At 38.2% G+C, this 21,456-nt stretch overlaps 1 protein-coding gene across 1 annotated transcript in view; it reads right to left on the bottom strand.

Moving 5' to 3' along the window:
- Positions 1–4,933: 4,933 nt before the first annotated feature.
- CSE1L (chromosome segregation 1 like) overlaps positions 4,934–21,456 on the bottom strand; it is a 74,371-nt gene continuing 57,848 nt past the window's right edge. The window contains exons 18-25 of the mRNA XM_044663814.1: positions 17,303–17,453; positions 16,954–17,162; positions 15,050–15,147; positions 14,855–14,940; positions 12,501–12,582; positions 9,889–10,035; positions 8,856–9,087; positions 4,934–7,694 (exon numbers count right to left, since the gene is read on the bottom strand). Coding sequence (XP_044519749.1) covers positions 7,605–7,694; positions 8,856–9,087; positions 9,889–10,035; positions 12,501–12,582; positions 14,855–14,940; positions 15,050–15,147; positions 16,954–17,162; positions 17,303–17,453 — 1,095 coding nt within the window. The 3' untranslated portion in view covers positions 4,934–7,604. The remainder of the gene's footprint in view (positions 7,695–8,855; positions 9,088–9,888; positions 10,036–12,500; positions 12,583–14,854; positions 14,941–15,049; positions 15,148–16,953; positions 17,163–17,302; positions 17,454–21,456) is intronic.

The following is a 21,456-nucleotide window of genomic DNA, read 5'->3' as shown; positions in this document are numbered from 1 at the left end:
TTAGTCAGACACCTGGAATCTGGAGTGCCACACTTTTAAGGAAAAGACCAGGATCGTGGGAGAAAGCTTCAATTGTGCTACAAAATAACTTCTAGGGGCTATGACAATATTCTGATAGCCAGAGAATGGAAAGAAAAGGAATGGAGAAACAGGTTGAATGTTGCTTTTAGGAAAAACTTCTCACAAATTAAGAGTTCTACCAAAGCAAAGTAGACTGCCTCCAAAGACAGTGGCCTTCCCTTCACTAGAGGTCTTCAGGTAAAGACTGAAACATCACTTTTCAGGAAGGAGCTAAGAGAGGCCAGCCTCCAGGACAACCAGAAAGATAATCTTACTTTCCTCTCGGCCTTTGAAGCTAGCCAATGCTAGCTATTGTGGCCCTTCTAAATCTTTCCAGGCAAGCATCTCCAGGCCCTACAGCACCTGGCCCATGGAGCTGCTAATAGCATTCATGGCTCATTTATGTCATTTGATTCCATCTTCTTGCAGGAGACTCGATGTAGACATCTTCTTATCCCCAACTATTTAAGGGAATACATGAACTGAAGGCCTTGGAAAGTGTTTTGTTGTTCTTTTTGAAGCTTTTCCAGCACCTGATAGCCAGAGATGAATATAGAACAGTGAGGACTTGGATTTGAATAAGCTCTAAAAACCCCCGTCAAGTGTTATGGACTATGTGGAGGAACATCCCCACGCCCCAGTATATTGTGGCACCAGAGCCACAGAACAGAAGTGGTGTTCTTATCATGGTTTGCTGAGTCCTGGTTAACTTCTAAGCAGCTTTCGCATTTGATATTTTGAAAACTTCAGGAAGTGATAGTGTCCTGTTTTTAGGCCTTGGAATGTGCTCTTGAATAAACAAACTAATTTGGATGTCATCTTGAATTGGCTTTCCCAGTTTACCTTTGCAGTACCTGAAGAAAGTCTTATGTGGGGAAGGAAATGTAAAACTTGCTTCAGATGATTTGAGCACAGATGCAGATTTGGCCCAATCTACTTCATAGGCCCATTATAAAGATAATATTAATTTGCCACCTTCTGTAGATAAAACAGGGTTGTCTTATTTGCTGCTGTTGGGGATACTATTCATGTACTTGGATTGATGGAAAAAAAGACCTTTGAAGACTGGCCATGGAATTTGGGGAATGGCAGATCATATTTTTTGTTTTTTAAATAGCGAAGGGGATGGATGGGGAAATTGTGCACAAAGCTTGCCTGGTTTGTTGTCTACTCTCCCTTCTGGATTTCCTTCAGGTCTTTTCTGTGTATTTCACTGGTGCTCTTTTTTCTTTTTGGATTACATTAGCGCCCTTGGTATAGAGACAAAACATCGACAACACATAGCTACCAACATACATTTCTGGTACTGCTAAGCATTTTCCCTCAAGGGGAAAACAATAGACCACCTGCTCAGTGGAAGCACTCGTCTTTCCTGAAATATTTTAACTGGTCAGAATAATGGCATCTCACTAGAGAGAAGCAGCAGGGATCTCACTCATCCCTCAGGACTGGACATTCATTGCACACAGATTAACACTGCAGAAGACATCACTTAATTTTTTTAAAAACCTTAGAATCAGATACAAATGTCAATTCCAAGGTGCAAGTGCAATAAGGGTTAGGCAACCGGGATTAAGTGACTTGTCCAGAATCCCACAACTAGGAAGTGTCTATAGCCATATTTGAACTCAAGACCTCCTGTCTCTAGGCCAGGTTCTTTATCTACTGAGCCACCTAGCTGCCCCCACACCTAGCAATAAATTCTTTTAACATGCTTGGTCAGAAGTACTTACATCATAAGCATTTCCAATGCCATTTGATAAATTTTGAATTATATCACCCCTATTTTATAGAATAGGAAACGGGCCCAAAATTTAAGTGGTCTAAGTGGGAGCAAGAAATATTCAATGAAACTGATAAAAGGTTTGGGTCAGAGATGGCCGACTCAAGGCATGTGGCCCTCAATGCTCCCAGAACCAGATGAAAATATAATTTGGGAAATATTTAACAAAATAAAATGCAACATGAGAATTGCTGTTCTACGTCATGCTCTTTTGTGTGAGTGAGCCAAAGAATGGGATGCAGAAGCAGTGGGTCTCCAACTAGCTTTGTGTCTGTAGGAAGAATAGAATTTCTGCCAGCAACGAAGAGGTATCACAGGCTTCAGATCAAATAAAACAATGGAGAAGAAGGCATTAAGCAAATGGCAAACTCAGCTTCTCAACTTTGGGCCTTGACTTCTCTCCCTGCCATCTAAACATGAGGGCGAGGATCATGTCATAATTATGTTTTACTTCCCAAGTCTCTAGCAGGCAGTTCTGCCAGTGGGCTCATTAAAGCTGTCCGTTTCTAAAACTTGCTTTTGAAATATTTCTTCCCATTGATTCTTGTGTTCGTGTACCTTGCAAATTTTCTACCCAGGTAGACGAGCTTCTTTGACTAATCTAGTCAAAGAAAGACAAAACCTCTGCTGAGATGTACGATGGGAGGTGGGTCATTGAAAGAGCCATCAGAAGTACAGTGTGACTGGGCCAGGAAACTTGGGTTTTCCCCTCTTTAGCTCTATCCTAGGCATTAAGTAAGAATGCAGAGAAACCCTGCTGCTCTCTAGAAAAGGATGTATGACACACCAAAACAAAAAACCTGTTAGTGAATGGACAGCAGCAACATACATTTGTAACAATTAATTGCTTTTAAGGGATAAAAACACATTTTAGAGTAGTGGGAGATATATGGGTGTCACATACACTGGAAATACCATTAACTCTTTTTTTTGTTTTGTTTTGAAACCCTTAACTTCTGTGTATTGGCTCCTTTGTGGAAGAATGGTAAGGGCTTGGCAGTGGGAGTTAAGTGACTTGCTCAGGGCCACACAGCTGAGAAGTGTCTGAGGCCAGATTTGAACCTAGGACCTCCTTTCTCTAGGCCTGACTCTCAATCCACTGAGCTACCCAGCTGCCTAACATTAACTCTTGAATGTAAAAAGTGCAACAGGGTAGGACAGTGCTGGGCCCGGAATCGAGAAGATTCATCTTCCTGAGTTCATATCTCTCCTCAGATGCTATGTGACCCGGGGCAAGTCACTTAACCCTGTTGGCCTCAGTTTCCTTATCTGCAAAATGAGCTGGAGAAGGAAATGGCAAACCAACCACTCCAGTATCTCTGTGGAGAAAATCCCAAAAAGAGTTTAGACATGACAGAACAAATCAAAAACGAGGATTGTAGAGCTGGTTACACACATGTTCATGTTGGTGCTTTGTCATAAGTTAAATGAAGCTGGTTAACTGGAACTTCCTAATCATTTGTCAAGCTCAATAGCCTGGTTTTTTAGCTTCTGTTGTATTGGATAATCACACACACACACCATATTACATTCAACTTGAGCAAGAAAAGCTCTGAATATACATGTACTCACCTGGGTCTCAGAAAACACCACGCTGGTTTCTCATTTTGTATTTCTTATTCCATGTAAGTTCCCACTTTTTACTTTGCCATTAATATGTACGATTCCTTGTATGTGTAGACATGTGCTTGTCTCTAGTGAAGCTGAAGACTGCTACAGCCATCTCTAGGCAATTAGGAGGGCATCAGCAACCTGCTAGTGGTTTCTCTTCTCTATAAAAACATCCCTTTAAGGAATAAAGCACTACCATCTTTATTTAAGGCCCAGACTTGCTCTCCTTCTGTTCTAACAAACATGGTCTGGTACATATTTGCCAAGCCCTTATTTTTCCTCTGAAGGTGTCCATGTCACTATTTACGAATCTTTTTTTTTTTTTTTAAAGAAATTTTGAGCAAGCCTTCTGTTTTCCTTTATTCAGAGATCAGAAAAAGGAGATGATACAATGACCCTCTCTACAAAGTTTTTTTATTTGCTTTCTTATTTGCTTATGTGAAATTTTGATCCCATCTATATGGCAACTGCCACCATTGGGGCTGATCCTAACTTCCCCACCCCGTTTATTATATGCATTTCTTTCCTAAAATCTTCTAAAAAAAAAAAACCAACCACATACAATGCAATTGTAACTCTAGCTTTTAAAATATTTTGTGTGTACAAAATATTTGAGCTCGCCATTTGTGTCCTTTTGTGCGTCCCTAAGTGGTCTGTGCGTTCATTGTCTCTTTAGTCATATACTTGAGGATGGGGCTGTGTTTAGAACTGTTGAGTTTTTCTCTTCAGATTCCCTGCAACTACCACACATTAGCAACCTCAGTATTCCTTACTTTTTAATGAGGAAACATTGTTGGAAGTGGCCTATTTCCCTGATATGACCCAGTTTACTGGACCTGAGCTATGTCCAGATGACATATGTCCCCGCATGACATCACTTTAGACAGCTGATAGTATCTATACCTCTTCACTTAAAGACATAAATGAGTGAAAGAACTGTGAAAGCCAAGTCCCAGTAAGCTTCATATGCTGTTCCACTGACAGTCAACTTCACTGGCATCAGACACTCGTAGTCTACATAAAGCCTGTTCAATTGGATTCAAGAAAGCATTAAAATCTGAGCCATTCTAGTGAAGGAGTCATCTTTCAGAGAGCCTGGAAAAAGGGCTACTCTTTGCTGGCTGATTGCTACAGTGCAGGGATTTTCAGTATGTAATATCATATACTACCCTCATCACTGGTCTTACAGCCAGCAAAACTGAGGGAATTCTGCCCAATGACACTTGGGTTCCATTAGGGTTGGTTGAGATGGTTAATGAATTTTTAATCCAAATCCACTTTTAAGGTGAAGAGCTGGTCCCTATGGATGCTTGCTTGCCATTTACCCATACACCAATAACTAGGAGAAACAGGGGAAACAACTGAGGGGAAAAGCAAGACTAAATTATATTGCATAAAACTTACAAACGGTTAAAAAAAAATCAAAACAAAACTTAGTAAGTCCAAGAGAAGATGGATAGGCATTGGTGATATCAGGCATGAGATTTATCTTTCCCAAGAGGAGATGAAATATATTTATATGAAACAACTGATATTGACAGTAAATATAATAAACCTTAGAAATAACCTGAAAATTTCTTTGGAAAACATTTTTAAGGTAGGTTATTTGTCTTAGCATTTTTAGAAATATATACACAAAATTATATGGGAAAACGGGGCAGAATGGAGAGTTGGCCTCAGTCAGAGTTTCTCCTCTGATAAGTTTGTACAGTGCCCTGGGCAACCCTCTTAAGAACACAATTGCTGATCAGTTTGCATTGGTATAAGATCATTTGCCATACCTTTCTGGTCCCCCATCCCCAAAAGACTCCAAAGGTTTCTTTCTGCCTTACCCTCCCCCCCATTCAACCACTACAGTGACTTTAATACCCCAAAATAACAAAATTATAACTTTGGGACATAGTTAATAAAACATTAACATTCGTTTCATCAATCTGTTAGAAAAAAGGTAATGGTTTAAGATGCTCAGAGATCTTAAAAGCATGTTAACAAATATGCTACCCAGCCATATAGGAGGGTTAAGGTTTCCTTTTTTTGCTGTATTATATAATATGGAAACAACCATTACCATATTCTTGATTAACACAATTTAAAGGCAGCAAATTGCCCGACATTTTTAGACAAATCATTTCTATACAGTGTTTTAAGAAAACTTTTGTAGTCCTACAAATGAATCCCCAAGGTTGTCTTCTTACCCCTTAATAACAATAGGATATCTGAGCTGTTAGGGACTATATGTAGACTTTCTAGGATTCGGTAGCTCATTTTACAGAAGTTTCTGACACTCCAAAATACTGAAAGCAACCCTGCTTACAGTAATTGCCAGGGGGAGAACCAAGCCCCAACTTCTTCCCTTTCAATCCTGTGCTTTTTACACCAAGCTACCATGTCTGTTCTTTATGGGTTTTTTATGTCCTAATTAAACACTGTATTACGCAAAGTCTTTTTACTTGGCCCTACAGCTACTTTCCTTTTACATGAAACGTATGTATCAAAGTAGGTAATAGAGAAATTGAAATTTCACTGGCTTCTGCCAGACATTTTTGAATGAAGTAGTCAGCGCTCAGATGTCTACTTGTTTAATCAATGGAAGGTGACAAATCCAGAAGCATTCTTATTAGACCAGGTGCAAACACACTTAGGCTGCTTTGTATGTCTTATCCAAAACTATAAAAACAAAACATTAAGAGCAGTAGTAAGCATTTACAAGTCAGGTGCTGAGATTTTAGGCAGGTTAAGACATATCCTTGAATAATTTTCACTAAAAACTCAGTATTTAGGTTAGTTTTAACCGAAAGTACTCTGCATATAAAATTTTCGCATAAATTCCAAACATAATTCGATTAAAAGAACCACAGGGCAAGTGTCGAAACTCTTTTTGAAGTATTGTTCCCTTAATGGAAGCCATAGGACACATTCATAGTCAAGCTCGGAAAGGTTGATGTCTGGCTCACTTTTAGCACTGCTGTCAATATTATCTTCTATCAAGATCTAAAAGCTCAGCTGGGGCACATCCATAAAAATCCTGAGCCAAACTTTGAGTTACAAAAAACAATTGCCAAAATGAGGACCGGAAGGAGGGGGCGAGATTATCCTCTAGATTATATCAACTCCAGATAATTATATTGGAGTAAAAGCTAAGCCCTTAAAAATCAAGTTATGCCAGTGATCTAATAATTAACACAAGGCAGAAAAAGCCCACAACCCCAAACTGCTTCAATTCCTGAAAATAAATATAAAGGAAAAAGCCACATAGAAGGACTTCAAAGCAAATGCAGATCTCTCACAATGTCCTTGTGAGGTTAGGGTACAAAAGTATTAGCCCAATTTGCAAACATGGAAACTGAGGAAAAGAAATCACTCCACTAAAGTAATAAGAAACCCTTTTCTTTAGTGTCATTGGGGCAAAGAACCCGCTGGAAATTAGCTTCACTGTTTTTCACTATGTCTAGATTGTCATCTCCCTTCCTTTAAGAAAGAAGAGGTGATAAAAGACAGTGACCTGATAATGGATGCTCCAAGGTGATTTTCTTTCCCCAAAAGACCATGGTTATAAACCCCCCCCCCCAAACCATTAGTAAACCTATCCTTCAGCTATTCTATGATGCAGACCTTAGAGTTTATTTTATTGCTGACTACACAATTAAAACCATTCACTGTGCAAGGCCTTATAATTGAATTGACACAAGCAATTCCTGCATTTATCCACATTTTAAATCAAAGAAAAAACTAAAGGAAAGACACGGAAATAAAATACAAAATGACAAAAGCATCCAAAAGGGAAAGGCAATTTAGTGAGAGAATGAGTCTCTACAGCAGTGCTTTCCAGGAAAGTGAAAAGGTTACTTCCAACCACAGCAAACGTGGATCCCAAAATCAATCCCAAATAATGAACTGCTACTAATACTCCTTCTGAAAGCTGCAAATTGGGAATGGAAAAAGACACCCGCCTTCATTACCTATGATCACATAAACCACCTACTTTGCTCAAGGTCTGCTTTAAGTAACATTTAATATCTTTTACAAGATGGATTCTGTGATAATTTCCAAAAGGAGATGCTTGCATCGGTTTATCGAAGCTCTGCTTACAAGTCAATATCCTTTTATAGGAAACCGCTACTGAATTTTTTGCCCATCAAATAAATGAAGTTCAGAGTAGTGTTACACTTGCTGCTTGAAGATATCCTTGGAGATACTGCAATGCTTCTGCATTCAGACTAGTGCTCACCATTGAAGGAACCTTCAAAAACAAGAAAAGCAGAATTTCATTGCAGACTACACATTCCCATGCCACATTATTTCATTTTTATGTCATTAATGAGTTATAACATCAAGAAACTGTGTAACATCCCTCTTTGGTTACCAAATAAACATCAAGAGGATGGTTAACTACTAAATAAAGCTAGTAACTGAATGACAGGAGCATCCACTCACATGAAGTGTTCTGCTTACCATTAACCACATCACTTTCTGCTTGTGCATAAACATTCTGACCCTAATAGCATCATTTTGCCTAAAGTTGTGTTCTACGGGGCTTCGAGATAATCCAAGTATCCACTAATAGTCAACTCAAGAGACCTGACAACCCAAGCTCTTCTTTACAAATAAAGGTACACAATAAATCATCCTTGAAAACAGCAATATGCACATTCCTGGAACTGGTAAATTCAGACATGAATAAAATGCAGAATATGTTATTAAGAAACCAGAATTTCAAGACAGGAGGAAACTACGTTTTACAGACACATTGAGCTGAGATGTGTGGGTGGGTATGTCCAGATAACTACCCTGAGAACTCAATCATTTACCTAATACTTATTTCTCCTTAACACATATGAGAAAATGAGGGCATAAAGCACCACCCTAACCACAAAAGACAACTTAAAGAAACTGCCATTATAAACCAGAGGTGAATTTAAAGTTAAAAAACTGAAGGAGGCTCTCCCTGGTTCACAAATTTAGTGCTCAGTATGTAAGAGATGGCAGAAATGTCTTATTTCAGAAAGAATATTTGGAGTTTTCCTTTCCTATTTCCAGATTAACAATTCCTATTTTTTTGGCTCAGAGTAAATATAAATCCAAATATTTCAAGAGTTTATCCTTAGAACTCTTTCCCCATAAATCCTTTACAAAGACACTAAAAAGACAAGGCAGGAAAAAAATCCTCTATCAGATTTGAAAAACAACAACAATGACAACAAAAACAGTTTTATTCCCTTCCAATTCAAAACAAATTTGAAGAAGAATTATCAAATAAGACAGATAACTGAGATGACTTCACATTAAAAAAAAAACAACAAACTTGGTGGCCACTGGAACAAGAAATGAAATTACATTGATCTCTCAGTCACTGAAAAGCCCCTTTCTATTTTGCTCTTCATACAAGACAAGCAATACTTACCCTTCCTGGACATGCGGTAGACAATTTATGAAGAGACTGTGCCAGGTGGATTTTGGGATTATTCACCAATTGACCTACAGGATCATGCTCTTTTTTCCCAGCAAATGCAAGCTGAGAGAAAGCAGTCTGGTATCCCGGTGTATCTTCTATATCAATAAAATGTTCTTCATCAGGGATTGTGTCATCCTCGGGTAATTCAAAAAGCCCAATCAGAGACTGCAATAAAGGTGTCCTGGAAGAGGAATTGGAAGAAGGGAAAGACAGGATCACCAAAAGAAGATTAGATCAAATTAAACAAAAAATTAACACTTTTATGTTAACTATGACCAATTCCTCTGAAAAGCAGAGTAAGCTATTGGGCCTAGGAAGGACCCCCAAACCTGCTCCTATGGATTATATTTTATTGATATACAAGGCTACACATGGGCAGGTAGGTTGTCTAGATGATAGTGCCAGGCTTAGAGTCAGGTACACTCATCTTTCTGAGTTCAAATCCGGCCTCAGACATAAAGTTCTGGCAGCCAAGTTATCAAATGGGTGAGCATATCCCAGGACAGAAAAGTCTTACACACGGTATCTGTTTCTCATTGGTGATATGACCCTAGGTAAATTACTTCACCCTTTTTGCCTCAGTTTCCTCATCTGTCAAATGAGCTAGAAAAGTAAATGACAAACCACTCCATTATCTTTACAAGTAAAACCCCAAATGAGGTCACAAAGAGCTGGACAAGACTGAAAACAAAGAACATGACTGTGTATTTCGTCATTATCCCATAAGAACAGTGCATAGTAGGCAATTCAGAAATTACTGTCACTTAATTTGAGGCCTTCATTAAAGATAAAGAAACTAAGGCCCAGAGAAGGATGACTTGCCCAAGATCACAAAGTTAATTAGTGGCAGAGTAGGAATGTAGAAACGAGGTTATCTAGATTGCAATCTGGAGTTCTTGCCAGAACTTTTAGCTAAGTAATTTTATGATCATAAAGAAAAGCAGGGGTAATAATAAAAATCCATTAAGATCTCTGTACTTACCAAAGCTTTGTGTACTCAGTGTCCATCATTGGAGGACATTCTGTTAGTAATTTAGTTATGCCAACAGCACAGATCTTCTTCTCTACTTGTCCAGAAACTTTCTGTATCTCAGGAATAATAATTTTCTCCAAGACCATTCCAAACATTCTGTTAAAATATTCATTCTGCATCAGTATTAAAGTGGAATACAATGACGAAAAAACAAAGCAAAATGCTTGGGCCTAATTTTTGTACAAATGTTGAAAATTTAAAAAAAGTAAAAGTCTAAAGAATGACAGGCTTTTAGCAAAAGCGATTTGAGCCAGAAGTAAAAGACAGACTTAACCAAAAGGTTGTCTTTGGCCAGTCAGTACCACTACTTAAAAATAAAGAACAATCAATATTAACCAGCTCTCTCTGACAAAGTAATTGGTAATTTTTTTATAGGCCTACTCACTATATAACATAGATTACATCATTGGCTAAATAGAAGAATCTAACTAGAGATAAACATAAGATGAAGTAATAACCATGGGACATCAGGAGAATTTCTTACAGGGACTATCTTATAAAACACATCTCCAAAAATACTATGGAAATCAAGTTATGGCAACCAAGGTACAAGAAAGGGTGAGCAATCCCGGGACACAAAAGCCCTACACAATATATCTTCTAGTTTGAGAGAAATTGCAAAATTCTCGTCTTCTACTGACCTACTAATTCTTGCATCAAAAAAATGAAATGAAAATAAAACTGAGACCAAGCAGAAAAGGCAGAAGGATGAAGAATATAAATTATGGCTATAGCGAAGAAGTATAAGAAGCTAAAATTCAAAGTGAAGGTGGAATGGAGGAGAGAAAAGATATCTAAGTGCAAAACCCAGCACATATAACTTTAAAGCTTAAGATGACCATTTATGATAGGAAAAAGAGCGCTGTGCTTATGCCCACCTCCATTGCATGGGCAAGTGGTTTTAAGAAGAATAGTATTATAACTGTTGCATGGAGGAGATGAAGCCTATTGACACTAGAGAAAGGAAAAGACAACAATCCCAGTGTCGGGCAATCAGTCAACGAGCATGTATTAAATGCCCACTATGTTCCAGGACACATTGTCATAAAGTTCACATTCTACTAAGGAAGACAACATGGTACACATACAAGCTATATACAAAGGAAAAGGGAATCTCAGAGGGGGGAGGCCCGAACAGCGAGGGGGACTGGGAAAAGCTTCTTTCAGAAGAGGAATGTGAGCTGAGACAAAAAGAAATCTAGTAAAAATAAAAGACATGGGTAAGGGAGCAAAGCTAGGGGGACAGGCAGGGGAAGATTTTGTATGGCATAGTTCTAGGATGAACTATGCCACAAGGAAGAGCAAACATAGCTAGATCATATACAGCAAACAGAAGGGAACATATAGCATAAAACTAAAAAGAGCAGGAAAGGGCCAGAGTATAAAGAATTATAAATGCCTTTGGAATTCATGGTGGATCCTATCCTGGACAATATTCACAGAATGGGGGCAAAGGGGATGGGGGTTATAAAGGGGAAACCTAGCTGGATCTACATTTTAGAAAAATTCCTTTGTCAGCCGAGCAGAATGTGGATTGGAGTGAAAAAACATTGCAAGGAGGTCAAGTGGGAGGCTATTCAAATTGTCCATGTGAAAGCTGATGTGGGTCTGATCTACAGTGGTGGCTGTGTGAGGGGAGAGAAGGGAATATATATGAGAAGACTATAAAAGTACAAAAAAATAAGAGGCAGCAAACTATCTGTGAATGAGTGAAGAGTGGAAAACAGTTGGGGGGAAGCCATTCTGATTGTGAGGATGGCCATACCTTAGACAACAAGATAGCTCTCTGAAGAGGGGAAGACTGGTGGGGAAAAGAAGATGAGTGCTGTTTTGGACACGGTGAGATTGAGATGCCAACAAGACAGTCAGTTCAAGATGTCCCAAAAGTTCAAGAAAGCCCAAAAGGCTTGTGAGGCACGACTAGCTAAGCAAACAGAATAGGACTGTGTTTAACTTCTACCATACCTTCAGTCCTTTGCACAGTCCCCAGAAGGTTGTAGGTACTTAATAAATGTTTGGGGATCACTAACTATACAGCACATGCAGAGATGGGATCTGAGGAAATGACTATGAGCCTCTGAGATAGAGCAAAAGGAGAACGAGGGCCAGACTAGATGCTCAGGGGATTAACATAGTGAGTGACAGGAAAACTTAGCAAGAGAAGCCAAAAAGACACCAGGAGAACAAGGAGAAAGGAAGAACATGAAAAATTAGAAAGAGCAAGTGATGGACAGTGTCAAATGTTTAGGTATGGAAGTGAGATTTCACTGATATAAAGAACTGCTCAAATGGCTGTTTCTAAGTTTTAATTTCTGTTATTCTTTGGTACTGACCCTCTATGGGAAGTGGTAGGAGGTGGTCAAAACTAGAACGCAGGTTTGAAGTCTAGCAAATCACAAATTATATTTCTAGATATTAAAAAAACATGTAATGGATGTAAAAATAATTAAAAATTTAAAAAAACTGGTAAAGAGCAAAAAACTAAATAGAGTGGTTAGAGACCTTCAAAAAGTTTAAAAGATGCCAAATGTCAAGCAAACACAGATTAAAATTATACTTACTTTGGCTGTATGCTGTCAAATATCTCTTGAAGTGCTAGTGCCCCATATTTTATGCAGTATAAGTTAATAAAGACTAAGAAACCTGTTGAGAAAAGAAGTTAATGGTGATGATTTTAGATTTGCTCATAGTGAGGAAGACAGTAATGAAAAATACATGAGTCTAGAAATACACAAAAGTCATGAAGCTTCAATATTTCAGCCAAAGTATAAGAGGCCTAGCTATTTACTTAATAATAGAATTTCATCCTGCAAATTGAAAACGATGTCCAAATTTGACTTGGAGAATTTGTAGGATCATAGGACATGATGCCTTCATTTTACAGATCAAGAAACTAAACCCCCAAAAGATTAAATGACTTTCCTATGATGATGGAAGACTAGTACCAACATGCTACAGCTCCTATCCCAATTGAAGTAAATGTTCTTTGTCTCATCAAAATTTCTAGGGAGGTTTTCTTTTCTAGTGCAATCATAGCCTTTAAAGCAGTGGTTCCCAAACTTTTTTGGCCTACTGCCCCCTTTCCAGAAAAAATATTACTTAGCCTCCTGGAAATTAATTTTTCTTTTAAATTTTAATAGGAATTAATAGGAAAGATAAATGTGCCTGTGGCCATCACCGCTCCACGGGATTGCTACAGCACCCACCAGGTGGGAATCTTTGGGAATCACTGCTTTAAAGTAATTATTTTCATCAGGCCTTGGAGTTTCCATACTATCTCCTAGGATTTTTAAATCTTTCAGAGCTAGAAAGTACCTTATGATATCACCTAATAAAACCCCCTTGATCTATAACAAGGAAACTCAGACTCAGAACCATTAAGTTTCCAGGTAACAGGGTTCTCAATTTGGGGCCTGTGCTTACAAAGCAGGAATTCCTCCCAATACATTAAGGCTTTCTAGAGATAATTATGGTCACCTTACATTCAGATGGAGTCTCCCATGGAAAAAAATGTTACAAATCGCCAGACACAATTGAAATAATAGAACCTACTTCAAGTCTTTTACATTCAAAAAACTCTTTGGCTGGCAAAATAACCTAATTACTGGGTATCAGATTCTTTCTATGGGAAAAATTATGCTGAGTTCTAAGTAACTACTAAAAAAAAGATACAAAATTAGAAGCTCCTACACAACCACAGGTTCAGAATGCTACATTTTTGAAACATGGCCAATATATAAGTCTGTTTTGCTTGACTATATTTCTTTGTTATAAGGGTGAGGATTAGTAGTGATGAATATGCATATTTTAAAAAGCAAAATACACGTAACGGGGATTAACAAGTTCAAATTCTGTGTTCCTTTTCTCTTTGCATAGCAAAACGCCTGTTTGTTGTTTTTCTTACCAATAAAAAAACTTTTTTAATTAAGAAAAAGAAATTAAAGGCCTAGAGACAGGAGGTCCTAGGTTCAAACCCGGCCTCAGCCACTTCCCAGCTGTGTGACCCTGGGCAAGTCACTTGACCCCTATTGCCCACCCTTACCAATCTTCCACCTATGAGACAATACACCAAAGTACAAGGGTTTATTAAAAAAAAAAAATTAAAAAAAACCTCTATCTATCTGTTCCTAAGTTGTAATTCCCTTGCCAATGTAAATAATGGAAGCCAAAATATTTTTTAAAATACATTATAAGTCATCATTTTCCTAATTAATTTATCCATGGAATATTCTTGGCCTTAGCTCCAAAAGCCTTCTATTTATATAGTCCTCTAAAGTTTGCAAAATACTTTTCCCCAAAAGCTAAGAGTTAAGTGATGCAAGAACTTTAAAATCTGAAGTAAATCGAGGTTGAGAAAAGTGGAGAGATTTGCTTATTATTACAGAGATGGTAGGGCTGGGAGCTAAAATCGAAAAGTAGGCCTTTTGACACTAAAAACAATGCTATTCCTCTCATGTGACATTAAGAAATCCATTAAAAACTGGGGTAGGAAGTCAAGACATAAGTAAAGTGAAACAGGAAAAACTAATTAAAATTGTCAAAGGAATAGTTTTTATAAAATTAAATATGAATTTTATAAAAGATTATGATTTCATAATCTTCAGTTCTGTGTATAAGAAATCTTTACATTTGATGTTTGTCAATTAGAGAAAAACAAAAATAAAAATGTTTCATTATATTTTGTATTTGAATGAAAAAATAATGAAAGGCAAGAAAAAAATCTCCCATTAAAGCCACTCAACAGAAAGAGATTTTTAATGATTATCTACAAATTCCTATAACGTGAAGCCCACAGTTTGTGTGTCTATGTTAATTAAATGATTATGACCAAGATTTCTAGTTAATTTTTCTACCTTAAAAATTTTTTTGTTTGTTTCTATACATCACCAAAGCAGCTAGTACCCATTTCACTTACTCTTGATAAATTTGGTGGTTTTGGAATTCTGAAGTCTTTGGAACAGCAGAATGAAGATTTGCTTTCTATACTGGTCAACTGACTCCCTGAAGAATAAAAACATGAAAGCATGACATTATTGAAACAGTTCGATTATCTTTCTGAACACCAAGTAAAGACATGACCTTAAATAAAATGAACTGTACTCATACTCACGGAGGCATATGCTCAATAATACTGTTAAGAAGAAAGAAACCTTGGTGATCATTTGCTTTAGAAGCAATAAGCTTCTGGAAAACACCTAATAATCCAGGCTGCAAGCAAAAAAAAATTAAATGTTGGTCAAAATTAAATAAGACAGCTCAAGACAAAAAGACACTTCTCTCTTTTGCATATGTCAGTTAAACATTTCACCATGTTAAAAAGATGATCCCTCAAAAACAAACAAAAAACCCAGCAACTTTAACATTAGGTACTATCTTTCAAATAAAAGGAAAAAATATAAAAAATTATATTGAATGTGAATTAACTATTTCTGATGTCATCTTAAAAGATAATCTCAAATGATATCACCTTTATATAATTAGAATCTGTCACACCTCCTCATGCCGAGGCCACAAATTCATCAAAGACCAGAATGGCATAGCTGTGCTCTTTGTGGTGACAAAAAACTGGAAAATGAGGGGGTATCCATCGATTGGGGAATTGCTGAATAAATTGTGGTATCTGTTGGTGATGGAATACTATTGTGCCAAAAGGAATAATTCCAAGTGAACTGGAGAGACCTCCAGGAACTGATGCAGAGCGAAAGGAGCAGAGCCAGAAGAACATTGTACACAGAGACTGTACAATCGAATGTAATGGACTTCTGTACTAGCAACAATGCAATGACCCAGGACAATTCTGAGGGACTTACAAGAAAAAACACTATCTACATCCACAGAAAGAACCATGGGAGTAGAAACACAGAAGAAAAACAACTGCTTGATCATATGGTTTGATGGGGATATGATTGGGGATGTAGACTCTAAACGATCACCCTAATGCAAATATTAATAATATATAGATAGGTCTTGATCAATGATACATGTAAAACCCAGTGCAATTACTCGTCAGCTTCAGGGGGGTGGGGTGGGAGAGAAAGAACATTAATCATGTAACCATGGGAAAATATTCTAAATTAATTAATTAAAAAAAGATTCCCCTACTTCCCCCTCCTAAGACCAGAATGAATCTATCCTCACAGGTTCCATCTCTTCACCAACAGCCAGAACACATGGCCTCTAATCTGTTCCTCACAAGGTCCATCATTGGCCTATGAATGTCACATAGAATATCCTAATGGGAAAATCAAGTAAATTCAAAGGCTTTCCCATTGCTTACTAATTTAATTTATAATTAGTCTTTTAATCAATAGAGCATTAATTAAATTTACAATGACCCGGCAGGTAATACAAGTAGTTTTATCTTCATTTCACTAATTTGGAAACCAGTCATTGAGATTTAAGTGACTTGCCCACCATCATGCTACGCTGCTAATTAAAATATCCCTAACATAGGTTTTCTGGCTCCAGGTTTAGTGTCCTTTTGACTACATATATGTATATATATAACTATATGGCACCACTTCCTTACATACAGAGCACCAAGGAGAAAAAAATGCTATGGATAAGCCTTTTTAGCCACTGGCAATAACTTCATTTAAAAAAAAAAAGTTTGCCGAGTAAGGTCAAAACTATTCTTTTTAAGGGGGCAGCTGGGTGGCTCAGTGGATCAAGAGCCATGAGATAGGAGGTTCTGGGTTCAAATTTAGCCTCAGAAACTTCCTAGCTGTGCGACCCCCAAGCAACTCACAACTCATACTTGCCTAGGCCTTTACTGCTCTTCTTATTAGTTAGAATTGATTCTCACATGTAAGGTAAGGGTTTAAAGGAAAATCTCTTAAAGACTTTTCTTACAAAAGCCTTGAAACAATTAATTTTAAAGAAAAAGAAACAAGAAGTTACATTAATATTACCTATTCATTGATTCAATCTTAAGTAAAAATATAGATACTTTAATTATCTTCATGATGCCAACTTTGAACATTGCAATTAGGAATTGATATTAATTCAACTTACAATTTTATCTGCTGCAGCACTTGCTATTGTATTTGAACCTTTCTCCAAAAATGCCTGGAGGAGCCTCACCAGAGGAGGAATATTTCCTGCTCTTTCCCACAGAACTGGCTGGAGGAGGTGAGGAAACAAGGCCATGTAGGAAGATGGAATGCCATTTTTGTGTGTTTCCAGAAGCAAAGACATCACTTGAAACACATAGGGAATAAACTCTATTTGACAGAACAAAAAAGTAAGAATTTTAGAGGCAAGATAACAAACAATCACATTATACAGACCCCTTAAACTTGTGGCATTTTCAAACCATCATTCTTTCTCACATGTTCAGAAAGAGAACCTTCCCCTAACTTACCTTGTACATCGTTTTGCAGAATTTCTGTAAATACCATAAACAAAGCTTCTTCAAAGTTGACAACAGCAGCAGGGTTGGCTTTGCAAGTTATCCTTATGGATAAGCATATTGCCTCAAACATGTAATGATTAAAATGAGGTTTGCTTGGGTTCTGAAATGGAAAATGAAGGCAATACAAGTTACTCTCTAGTTAGTACTTAAGCAGCTATCTTTAACTATTGGAAAGATTTGAGGATAAAATATCTTTATTTCCTTTATAATAACAGTGGCCCAAATTATGTGGTATTTTATAGCTTACAAAGCCCCCTTTGAGGCAATGGTTATTTTAAATATTTTTATAAAAAAGAAAACTGAGATTTGAAGGGAGACAATCACTGCATGGCAAATGCAGAATTTAGGATGAAAGTCTGAGAGGAATGTGCCAAAGACATCCATTATCTGAAAAGGAATTCCTCTGTCAATTGAGCATCCAGCTTCCACATGAAGCTCTCTAGTACAGGAGAATCCACCACTTCCCAAAGAATTCCTACTGTTAGGAAGTTATTCATAATATTAAAATTAATCTACTTCCCTGCAACTTTCCCCAAAATATTTCTAGTTCTGTGCTCTGGAATAGTGTATAACAAGGTACAATAAATAGCTCTTCCTCATGGGCACCCATTAGAGTTCCCATTATCTTCAAACAATCCTGGATGGCATTGCCTCCAGGTCCCATATTATCTTAGTATGCCTCCTTCAGATATACTCCAACTTGTCAAGGAAATCTTCCTTAAAAAGTGGCTCTTAGACTTCCGGTTAAGATGGCGGCAGAGTAAGGAGCAGCTGCTCGATCTCTCCTGACCGAACCACACAGGACCCCTCAAGGGGAAATAAAAACGAGTCCAGAGGAACGAAGGAACCCCACAACAGGGTGCAGCATTGAAGGTACGCAGAATCGGGGCTTTTCCACACTTTAAAGGGGTGAAACAGTTCACACTAAAACACAAGAGGAAGAAGCCCCTCCCCCACCCCCCACACCGCACAAGCGAGTAAACAGGACTGGGGCAACCAGAAAATCACTGGCAGCCCCTGAGCCCGTACCTGTGCCCTGCAAGAGGAGGGACCCCAGGTGGCTGGGACTCTCCCTGAGCGCCCACGTGGGTGAAGGCACCGCCTCCGGCTGGGACAAAGGCCCCTAAAACCCGGCCTTTCCCAAGCACTGAAGGCATCGCCTCAGGGGCGAATAAAGATCTCCAGCCCACCGACTTTCACTACCTTCTGCCGGGGTGAAAGCAGGGCCCTAAGAGCATCAGTGCAGGCAAAGGCAGTGCCCTAGGCTTGAATAACGATCTCCAGCCCAGGCTTGGACCTCCAGTGAGGACCCTGTGCAGACCTGAGCATGGCTGTGGAAGCAGCCCCAAAGACTGCTGAAGGAACCTCAGGCAGAGGGGCAGACCAGGAACTACCAGGAGGCCTGACCCCAAGGACAAGGAGACCGGAGGCCCCCACCCCCCCCCCAAGCTTGCAAGGCCCAGGCAGACCCAGAGTGCAAAGACAAAGCGGAAAAGGGGCGGGGCTAACAATGGCCAGCAATAAGGAAATCCAGAAGAAAAAGACCATCAAGAGAAACTCTGGAACACTGGACAACTTCTACACAGAGAAAATCCAGACAACAGAGGAGGGAAAACAAAAATCCAAACCTCCCCAAAAAAATGAAAGCTGGTCACAAGTTATGGAAGAGTTTAAAAATGAAATGCTAAGGAAGATGGAAGAAATCTGGCAAGAAAATAACAGTTTAAAAGGCAGAATTTCGCAATTGGAAAGTGAGACAAGACAACTGAAGACCAAAAATGACCAGATTGAAAAGGAAAACCAATCCTTAAAGGCTAGAATCGAACATTTAGAAACCAATGATCTTTCAAGACAACAAGAACAAATAAAACAAAGTCAAAAGACTGATAAAATAGAAGGAAACATGAAATATCTCAAGGAGAGAGTGACAGACCAAGAAAACCGGTCTAGAAGAGATAACTTGAGAATCATTGGTATTCCAGAAAAGGCAGAAATTAATAAAAACATGGACTCCATACTCAAAGAAATTATTCAGCAAAATTGCCCTGAAGTTCTACAACAAGAGGGCAATATAGACATTGAAAGGATCCATAGAACACCCTCTAAACTGGACCCAGAAAAGTCAACACCCAGAAATATAATAGCGAAATTGAAGAGCTTTCGAGTCAAAGAAAAAATCTTACAAGAAGCCAGAAAGAGACAATTCAAATATCAAGGAGCACCAATAAGGATCACACAGGATCTGGCAGCCTCAACACTAAAAGAACGCAAGGCTTGGAATACAATATTCAGAAAGGCAAGAGAACTGGGCCTTCAGCCACGAATCAACTACCCAGCGAAACTAACCATATACTTTCAGGGGAAAGTATGGGCATTCAACAAAATTGAAGAATTCCAAGTTTTTGCACAAAAGAGACCGGGACTAATTGGAAAGTTTGACACTCAACCACAGATATCAAGAGAAAGATGATGAAAAGGTAAATAAGAAACAGAGGGAAAAGAAAGAAAACTCATAGTCTTTTAAGCTTGACTCTTTAAGGGCATAAATAAGATCTAAGTATCTGTATTACTAGGTGGAGAAATGCTATGTATAATTCTCTGTAGTGAACTATATACACTATTATAATATTCACTATTATAGCAACCAGAAGAATAATTCATAGGGAGAGGACAGGATACTAAATGGTCTAAGATGACATGGGGGGTGGGAAAGAGGGGAGGAAGAGTAGGGGACACCAAGAAAAATCCGAGTAAATAAGAAAAATAAGATATTCTATTACACACAAAGAGGGCATGGGAAGGGGAGGGGATAAATACTACCATAAGAAGGAGAGGAAGAGAGCATTAAGAGGTAATAATCAAACCTTACTCTCAGTATAATCAACCCGGAGAAGGAAGAGTAGCTTTATTATCCATCTGGATAAAAAACTCCATCTAACCCTACTGAGAAAGTCAGAAGGGATAAACCAAAGGGAGCAGGGGAGTGGGGAGGCCAAAAAGGGAGGGAAGAAGAAGGGGGAGGGAATTCATTTGGTCTTTAAAAAAACAAAAATAAGGGAACAACAAAGGAGGGGACAGAAAGGGAAGTCAATCAAGGGAGGGGATAAGGGATACTGGCTGAAAGCAAACCACTGGTGTAAAAGAAAATACTGCAATAAGAAGGAGTGGGTCTAGGGGAGGATACAAAAAATGTCAGTGAATACACAACTAACAATTGTAACTCTGAATGTGAACGGGATGAACTCACTCATAAAACGGAAGCAAATAGCAGAGTGGTTCAGAAACCAAAATCCTACCATAGGTTGTCTACAAGAAACACATATGAGGCGGGTAGACACACACAAGTTCAAGGTTAAGGGTATGAGCAAAATCTTTTGGGCATCAAATGAGAAAAAGAAGGCAGGAGTGGCTATCATGATCTCTGACAAAGACAAAGTAAAAATAGGTATGATTAAAAAAGACAGGGAAGGTCATTACATCCTGATTAAAGGCAGTATAAACAATGAGGAAATAACACTGCTCAATATATATGCACCAAGTGGTATAGCATCCAAATTCTTAAAGGAGAAACTGGCAGAGCTCAAGAAGGAAATAGATAGTAAAACCATAATAGTGGGAGATCTAAATATTCCTCTTTCAGATCTAGATAAATCAAACCAAAAAATAAATAAGAAAGAGGTAAGAGAGATGAATTAAGTCCTAGAAAAATTAGATCTAATTGATATGTGGAGAAAAATAAATAGGAACAAAAAGGAATACACCTTCTTTTCAGCAGCACATGGTACATTTACAAAGATTGACCATGTAATAGGGCATAGAATCATGGCAAACAAATGCAAAAGAGCAGATATAATAAATGTAACCTTCTCAGATCATAATGCGATAAAAATAATAATCAGTAAGGGCACCTGGACAGGCAAGTCAAAAACCAATTGGAAATTAAACAATATGATTCTTCAAAACCAAATTGTCAAAGAAGAAATCATAGAAACAATCAACAATTTCATTGAAGAGAACGACAATGATGAGACATCCTACCAAACTATGTGGGATGCAGCCAAGGCAGTACTCAGGGGGAAATTTATATCCTTGAGTGCATATAT

Source organism: Gracilinanus agilis, chromosome 2 (assembly GCF_016433145.1).
Source record: "Gracilinanus agilis isolate LMUSP501 chromosome 2, AgileGrace, whole genome shotgun sequence".
In the NCBI taxonomy this organism is placed as follows: Eukaryota; Metazoa; Chordata; class Mammalia; order Didelphimorphia; family Didelphidae; genus Gracilinanus; species Gracilinanus agilis.
Note: the sequence above shows the minus strand (reverse complement) of the source record. Positions and strands in the feature narration are given on the sequence as shown.